Source organism: Physeter macrocephalus, chromosome 6 (assembly GCF_002837175.3).
Source record: "Physeter macrocephalus isolate SW-GA chromosome 6, ASM283717v5, whole genome shotgun sequence".
NCBI lineage: Eukaryota > Metazoa > Chordata > Mammalia > Artiodactyla > Physeteridae > Physeter > Physeter macrocephalus.
In genome coordinates this window covers 76,490,442-76,499,859 of record NC_041219.1, presented here as the reverse complement: position 1 = coordinate 76,499,859, position 9,418 = coordinate 76,490,442, and the positions used below count along the sequence as shown (strand labels likewise).

Below are 9,418 nucleotides of genomic sequence, written 5' to 3'. Positions count from 1 at the left end.
GTGGCCTCTCCCGTTGCGGAGCACAGGCTCCGGACATGCAGGCTCAGCGGCCATGGCTCACGGGCCCAGCTGCTCTGCGGCATGTGGGATCCTCCGCGACCGGGGCATGAACCTGTGTCTCCTGCATTGGCAGGCGGACTCTCAACCACTGTGCCACCAGGGAAGCCCTGCTTCTTCTTTAAGTTCCTCTGTTTGTTAATAATTTTTCCAAGTTATTTATGTGTGTGTATGTATGTATGTATATATATATATATATAATTTTTCTTTTTAAAGACTTTTTAAGAGTAGTTTTAGGTTTACAGCAAAACTGAGTGAAAAGTACAGAGTACCCAAATACTCCCTGCCCCCACCTGTGTACAGCCTCCATTGTTATCGATACCCCACACCAGAGTGGTACATTTCTTACAATCTATGCACCTACATGAACACATCATTATTGCCCAGAGTCCATAGTTTACCTTAGAGTTCACTCTTGGAGATGTACACTCTGTGAGTTTTAACAAATACATAATGACACGTACTCACCATTACAGTACCTGTAGTTTGACTGCCCTGAAAATTCCCGGTTTTGTCTATTCATCCCTCCTTTCCCTCTGGTATAAATTTTGTACTTGCTGAGTTTGAACTCTGATACAGGTGACTTTGGATGTTAGTTATATAAAGATATAGATTAAAGGATATAAAATAGGATTATATCTAAAGATACAAAGTTATTGTTGAAAATGTTAGAAATATTAGAGAGAAGAAATACTTTTATTCTTGGTTTTGTTCTTCAGAATAAGTAATTTCATGAGGTATTGTAAATGTAACAATTTTGTAAAAAAAAAAATCTTCAAGCAACTAATGTGTTTTTAGTGGCTAAGTATATTTAAAAAGAAAATCTAAGCATGAGTTCTCAAATGTATACTTTGTTCTCTATAATCCTATACCTTATATGCTGATATTCTTTTTTAAAATTATAGGTAGAATATAATATTTTGTTTAGAATGGTCTTGTCGTAGAATAAAGTTCAGGCTTCTTTGGAAAAGGCAGACACTAGGTGATATTTGTCACTGTGGCCTGGTTTGTAATGAGAATTGGATACTCCTGTGTGGGTTTAACCCCCAGTAATCTGCCCCTTTTAACTCCATCAAATCTATTATGTGGCCCCTTATTTGTCTCATTCTTTGTATCTATAACACTTTATTCAATGCCCGACAAAAACTAAGAATTTTGTTATTGCTGCGTGCATGCATGAAAGATGAATTTAGATATTCAGGTGAACAGAAGTTCTTTCTTGGTGACCTTGATTCCACCATTAATGGACATGTAATTAGTGTCCACACGTTCATTACTGATGGAATTAGACAGACTTAAGGAGCCCAGCTGTTAGACCTCTAGCCATACTCCCTCACTTTTCCTGCTTTCAAGGAAATGACCAAAGAATACTTGGGACTTTATTTTAGAATAAAGTTATGTAATAATAAATGTATGGTTTAGCTAAGTCAACTACCTGTGTTATTTTTAAAATAGTATTGGCTTTCTCTGTGTGTCTTACTGTATTTTTTAACTATTGCTTGCTTGTTTTGTATTTAGGATGCTACAGCTGATTCAGAGTAGGCTGCAAGAAGAACATTCACTTCAAGATGTGATATTTAAAAGTGCTTTTAAAAGTACATCAACAGCACTTCCACCAAGGTGGGAGATTTTGTGAGACTATTCATAATTTATTGTGACATAATTTAGTATTGATTTACTCCTCTGAATCTTATATTTCTTAGAGAAAATGTAATCATTCTGTATGATGAGATGTCTTTTTTTTTGGCCGCACCATGCGGCATATGGGATCTTAGTTCCCCAACCAGGGATTGAACCCGCGCCCCCTGCAGTGGAAGCGCGGAGTCTTAACCACTGGACCGCCAGGGAAGTCTCAAGATGTCTTTTTTACTCTTAAATTTATGGCCTGTGATATTGATCAGGATTATCCCAAATATTATTTTCATTTAATTTTTCTCTTTTATGTGTGTATGGTATACCTTCATATAAAATTGTACTAGGTTTAAAGAACAAATTAATTTCATTTACCATTATGAGGATGTATAAACTTTGGTTAGGAATTTCATGTTTTATTTCACTTTTTGTCTCATTTATAGATTAGAAGAGCTGATATTTGGAAATGCTATAATCATGAAAATGATCATTTAAATTTAAAACTATACAGAGGTTTTACATTTGCTTAGGAAGAAAATGTTATTGTCTATTTGAAGTTAAGTGGCATGCCCTTCCCTTACTCATTCTTTTTCCCAACCCTTCCTGTCCCCTAAAGTACCAGAAACATGATAAAAGCATGTCTTTGTTGGATTAGTAATTCTTTACTTTTAATTTTTCTTCTCTCATTAGACTTAGTCCTCTGGTTATATTTCACTTTTTGTCTCATTTATAGATTAGAAGAGCTGATATTTGGAAATGCTATAATCATGAAAATGATCATTTAAATTTAAAACTATACAGAGGTTTTACATTTGCTTAGGAAGAAAATGTTATTGTCTATTTGAAGTTAAGTGGCATGCCCTTCCCTTACTCATTCTTTTTCCCAACACACCAGAAACATGATAAAAGCATGTCTTTGTTGGACTAGTGATTCTTTACTTTTAATTTTTCTTCTCTCATTAGACTTAGTCCTCTGGTTAAATTTGAATAACCTTGAAATTTTATATTTGTGTAAATAAAAAAATATATATAATTATGTAATTTTTTTCATTTTGTAGATGTTTTAAAATAAATGTGTAGACTTCAAAAAACTGCTATTCTACTTTTGACATTTAGAACATTACCTAAAAATTGATCTTTAGGGATTTATTTTTCCCCTCTATAAAATTTTCTCACCAGAAATGTGGTGACTATATTGAATATGCTGTAAGTAATTCTAATATATCTTGTAACAGGGAAGATGATTCATCACAGCCTCCAGATGCTTGCAGAATTCGTGGTCATCTATATGTCAATAAAGTAGCAGGGAATTTTCACATAACTGTGGGCAAGTATGTTCTTTTCACTTACTGAAAATACTTTAAACAAGTTGGCAGTTTGGTTAAAAGTAAATTCTTTGTTAATCAAATAATATATAACTAACCACTAAAGAACTCTTAAAATGTATATTTTTGATGTCTTCAGCCTTCAACCTCAGGATAGAGAAGACTACTAACTTTAAAAACTACTGCTTCAAAACAAAAGAAAAACAGTCATGTCATATTTCATATATTAAAGTATATAAGCTGTGGGTAAATATGAATTAAAACGTTCAGCTTGCCAAGTTTTAGTAGCCAGAAAGCTCTTACCTAGACATTTCATTAATTTGTTCATTTTGTTGGATATTAGGTTTTTGTTTTGTTTTTCCTTTGGGTGATCCTCATCAAAATATAATCCCTGACCAGTACGAGACAAGTATTTTGATGTAGTTAGAAATATGTCTGGGATAAAGTAAATTGGGTAAATGTTAAAGAAAAATATCAGACCACCTGCCTTCATGAGCAGAACCCAGCACAGAAACTGTCATATAATAAACACTTGGTACATTCCTGAATGAATAAATAGATTCTCTGATTATCTCCTCTCTCTTTCTCTGCTTTTCTCCCTCCCTTCCTTCCTTCCATCTAGACTTGCAAAGGTGAACAATTTTTTATTGCAAAAGACATTTTTTGAGTACTTGCTATGTGCAGAGTACCGCGCTAGATACTAAAGATGAAACCGTGAAAAACAGAGAAAGGGTTTTTGCCCTTATGATGCTGACATTGTATGAGAGAATCTGAATTTTAAACAGTGAATTACACTAATAATTATTTAATTGTAGTTGTATTGAAGTTATAAAGGAAAACTATGGCTGATAAACTATATAACAAGGTACCTGACCTACTCTGCAAGTCAGTGGAGGCTTTATTGAGGAAAACCTTTGAACACACACTAATGGATGATTAGGAATTTTATATATAAAAGGAGAGAATGGCATCTAGACTGAGGGAAAGGCCATAAAGCAGGACAGAGCATGGCTGGAGATTTTTTAAATATATAGAAACAGCATTAGACTTCTATGCAAAATTATTTCAGTGTTTACAGTGATCAGATCAAATCAGGCATTTGCTTTGTCTTTGTTTTGTTTTTTTGGCCGTGCCACATGCGTTGTAAGATCTTACTTCCTCAACCAGGGGTTAAACCCGGGCCCTCGGCAGTGAAAGTGCTGAGTCCTAACCACTGGGCTGCCAGGGAATTCCCCGCTTTGTCTTTGTTATCCCACTCTTCTTAACATTCATGTTTTGTTGTTTTGTTACTGTTGCCAGGACCTATTCTCTCCATCCCCAACCTGTAGATGGGAACCTTAGAATTTCTTGGTATCATATAGTCAACAAATAATAGTTGGCTCAAAGAAATTTAGAAGGTTTTATTACACTTCTGGATACAAACAATGTCCTACTCCAAAACTAACTGAAAGAGGGAAACGTTGACAAATATTATAAGAACTTCTATATTTTGGCCTTTGTTCTCAGTTTCACTTACCTCTCCATGTGATAACTCATATTATCAATAAGAGAGGCCAAATGGAAAAGCATTTGGTTTGTATCCTATCCTTATCATATCTGGGATTTTGAAAATAGGGAATGTCAACTCTAAATCCCAGTTAAGCAAAATGTTATCTCCCAGCAAAAATACCTGGATTCCAAAAAGTACTCAGTTACTACTACTATAATTTGAATTTCATTAATGTTTGTGAAAATTTGTTTTCTCTCTTGTTATGTAACTACATAATATCTTCAGTTTTGCATCTTGGCCCACAAAACCTAGAATATTTACTGTCTGACTCTTTACACAAAATGTTTGCCAACCCCCAGTTTATTGCATTACTGAGATGAGATTTACCTACTTAAATCATGGGCCAAGTATGTTGTTATATTATTTTATACTAAGAAAATTATATAACTTAGGAAAGATCCCCTTTATTATTACTTTAATCTTTTTTTCCTCCTTTCAGGGCAATTCCACATCCCCGAGGTCATGCACACTTGGCAGCACTTGTCAACCACGACTGTAAGCAGTTTCTGAAATTTCTTTCTGTGAAGATGTCCTTGCAAAAAAAGTGTGTTTTTTAATTTTTAGTGCAGGTGTGAGGTAGGGTTTTGGAAGTGGGGTATGCCGAAAGAAGATATCTGAAGGAGAAAATAAATGGTCTAACTTATTGACTAATCCATTTTCTTTTGTCTTTAAGCTACCTATATTTCTTTTTAGTCATAGCTCAGAAGTTGCTGAGGTAGGGAGAAGCAGCCTTGTTGTGCTTTATATCACTTAGTACACATTTCTGCTACTTTTTTTTTTTCTGATAGTTTTTACAGATAATGAAGAGAATATATTTGAAACTTGTTTCAATATGTAAATTTAAATATGGACATTTACACACATATATAAAGTATTCAAGGTAGTTTTGTGTAATGATTATCATAAAACTTAGTTTTTAAAGTCTCCTTTAGACAACAAAAACAAGTAATAAATTCCATAAAAAACAAGTTTAGTTACATAAATGTGCTAAAGCAATAGTGTGTATTAAAAATGTATCTGATCAGTTTTATGGACATCATCTCAGTTCTTCTAACACAGTCCTGTTTCTATATGATGATTTGGACTAGAAAAGACTTATTTTTTTGTTTATCAGGATTAGATGTCATATTAGTTTTTAGATATTATTTTGTATATAATTATGAAATTTGCGATATAGCATTTTATCAGAATGTGTTTACCTCTATACATATAATTCCCACATATTTGCATGCATTTTTCTTAAAATAGTATGGTTTTAAATACTATACTATTCTACCAGCAGATTTTAGATATTTTCATTTGAGAATAGATAAGAATGTGAACTAATCTGTAACATGTATTTTGAATAATTTAATTTCTCTGCTTAATTGGGTGTTTTTTTTTTTGCCTCTTAGCTTACAATTTTTCTCATAGAATAGATCATTTGTCTTTTGGAGAGCTTGTTCCAGGAATTATTAATCCTTTAGATGGAACTGAAAAAATTGCATTAGATCGTAAGTATTTAATAATTACTGTTGTAATTTGCATGTAGGCAAATTGTTCTTATAACTTTGATATTAATACATTTTAAATAATCCTCTTCCTAACCCCCTTGTAACAGATAAACAGATAAATCTTGAAGTGGTTTAAATGGCTGATTATCTTTAAGTGGAGATGTGTGTAAGAGAATTTGTTCTAGTAGTGGATGAATTTTAAATGGTAAAAAATGAGCCATGGAACAGAATAAGAAATTAGTCAGAAGTAATCAGGAGGCGTAGAATTTAAAAGCTATCTAAATATATGAAAGGTTAATGTGTTAAGAGGGCATAACTGCTTTTTCATATTTAACAAAGAAAGAATAAGAACAAAAGAAAGTTTGAACATTATAAGAAGAATTTTCTTTGTGTAGGTTCAAAGTTCTAAAATCTATACTATATTTACCATATCAGAAACCTCTCTAGAGAATTTTACAAACATCAGAAACCTAGTTTTTCTAGAATGGTTTGGTATTAACACAGAAGTAGTACAGATACCTTTTATTACTGTTTGTTTTAACCATCTATTCCATTTAAAATTTCAGTTCTAGAATGGTTTGGTATTAACACAGTCAGAAGTAGTACAGATACCTTTTATTACTGTTTGTTTTAACCATCTATTCCATTTAAAATTTCAGTTTATTTCCTTAATTTTGTAGCAAGTTATCTGTTCTCATGTTTTTTGAAGATTTTTGGTTGCCTTTCTTCTTAAATAGTCATATTATATGATACACCTTAAGGACGTCTAAAGCTTCCTGTACCACTAGGAATTTTAGCCTTTGCAAAACTGTAATTAAGGATTTCATTTTTTATTAATTCAAATAGATTTATTAATGTTCTTTTCAGTATTTTACTTTTTTAGCATAATGTTGTAATCAGATACATTAAAGATGTTTTATTTAGAATTCATGAGTATTTTATGTTTGTGTGGGAATGTTTCACTCAAGGAAGCTTGAGTGTACTAAATTGGAAATGTGTGAGTAGAAACATTCTGAGAATTATAAGCTTTGTTCTGTGTAATCTCATCTTTAAGTATGTGTTCATTCTACACCAAAATACATTAAATATTACAAGAGATGCTCAATTGAAAACATGTTGGTTAATACTTTGTTTCAAGATGCTGAACTATACATTTTTTTAAAGAAGCAGATCTAAATATGAACAGATTAATTTTCAGAAGGCTCTTTAAATTTACATGTTCAGGAAGACTAAGAGGTGTTTAGAGTTACTTTATAAAATGGCATGAGATGAATGTCAGTAGGTTGTTCAAAGCTTTAAAGCAGGTATACTCTTCTCCTTCCTTATATATGTTCTGTTGGGCCTCTTTTTCAAAAAAGAAAAAATTCAGCATTACAGATCTGTTGGATTCAGGTAACTACCCCCTCCTTCATGTAGGAATTTTGAGGGGATTACTTAGCAGTGACATCTTTAATGCTGTGCAGATTTGGACAGACCTATAACCTTTGGAACAGTTTGTGGCTTGCAACAAAATCTAATGCAAGAGCATCTTCCCCCTGCCTGGCCATTAAGTTGTCTAATAGACTTGTATATTAGACATATAGGTCTTCAGCAGTTCTCTCTCCATAGCTTAAAAGGTTTCCAATTTTCCCTGTCACGTTTCTTTGACCCGCATTGGCTACTATTCATTGCATTGGACTTCATTCCGCACGTGGTGAGATTTCCTTTGTCTCTCACTTTTTCCCTCAAGTCTAATTATCCCACCCATGTGTACAGCATTGGTTATAACCTCACCGCTCTCAATTTCATCTTCTTTTTCATAAATACTTCATACTTGAACACCTTCTTCTCCGCTCATTTTTAGCTTGTTATTTTTGTTTATGACGTAATAGAGATATTTGTAAAATACCTCAAAAATAAGCACAGATTGAGCAGTTCACTTTACATCAGAGAACAACTCAAAGGATGAAAGATCGTCCACAATTGATAAGCCATTTATTGGTGGTGGACAAAGTTGACACACTTTTGCTCTAATATTATCTGTGGTAATATTTAGGATTTAAGTTGAAATTAATAATAGAACTGGCCAAAAACTGTTTTATGTTTTTGAAAGTTACAGTGGTACAAGTGGTAGTTATAGTGGTAGGTGAAATAAGAAATGGTGAAGTTGAAACAGGCTTTGCTTTATTTTGTTAGAAACTTGTTTAATGTTAGTGTTGAAGACACCATTACTCTTACCTCTCCCTTCTATCTACAATTTTACCTTTCCCTCTCCTATTCTGAATTACACTGAGATAAGAGACAGAGAAATTGAACTGATGGAAATAAAAATAAAAATTAATTCATGCTAGACACATGAAAGTACATACTGTATACCTCCATTTATATGCAATTTTAGAATAGGCAAAACTAGTCTGTAACAATAGAAGGTAGATTAGTGGTTGACCTAGGACCAGAGGTAGAAGGGGTTGACTGAAAAGGGGTTCAAAGGAACTCTTTGGGGTGATTAAAATGTTTTATATTTTGATAGTGGCGGTGATCGTATGGATAAAAACGTTTGTCAAAATTTATCAAACCATACATTTAAAACTGATATATTTTATTCATGTACTCAGTTATCATAGACAGTTATCACCATGTGACGTGAAGTACATCGCAAACGTAATGAGGCCCTATTCACTTACCTAGCTGAAACTATACATAGATATATCTAGTTCTAAATTTTCTAGAATGTAGGCCTAGAGAATTAACATGTTTTGTATTATGTGAATTGTTAATTGTTTAAAATTAATTAATAATTAGTAATATACTGGTGTTTATGACTTGTATTAAACCTATAAATGCCTAATGACTGTATAAATATGATCATTTTGATTACGTAGTAACCCCAGGCCATCACTGAGTAGTTTCTTTGCTTATTTTCCTACTGTGGCATTGATTCTTCATATTTATCCAAAGGCTACATTTTGGTTTATATATCCAATAGCTAATTCAGTTTTGGTTTATTTATTTCTGTTCAGATATTAGTAGAAACTGAAAATGTGTCTTGTGGTGGTTATGCTATTATAACTTTATTTTTATTAGTTTCTGTACTATAAAGAAATGCTTTTATTTTCCATATTTTATAAAAGGATGATAATGATTATAAAGGATATCTAACTAGACAACTAGCTCATCTTTTTTGACATCTTCTAATAGATGTGTGTGTGTGTCTGTGTGACTACTTTATGCTTACTGAGAACTTGTTTTACCAAGTGTGAATATATTGCTTTCATTGATTTTTTTTTTTTAAACATCTTATTGGAGTATAACTGTTTTACAATAGTGTGTTAGTTTCTCCTTTACAACAAAGTGAATCAGTTATACATATACATATGTTTCCA

General features: G+C 32.6%; 1 protein-coding gene across 2 annotated transcripts in view; it reads left to right on the top strand.

Annotated features, from left to right (window-relative positions):
- ERGIC2 (ERGIC and golgi 2) overlaps window positions 1-9,418 on the top strand; it is a 41,612-nt gene that overhangs the window by 21,108 nt on the left and 11,086 nt on the right. For both annotated transcript variants that reach the window (XM_024129237.3, XM_024129235.3), the window contains exons 7-10: window positions 1,576-1,677; window positions 2,925-3,020; window positions 5,003-5,058; window positions 5,958-6,056. In XM_024129237.3, coding sequence (XP_023985005.1) covers window positions 1,576-1,677; window positions 2,925-3,020; window positions 5,003-5,058; window positions 5,958-6,056 — 353 coding nt within the window. The remainder of the gene's footprint in view (window positions 1-1,575; window positions 1,678-2,924; window positions 3,021-5,002; window positions 5,059-5,957; window positions 6,057-9,418) is intronic.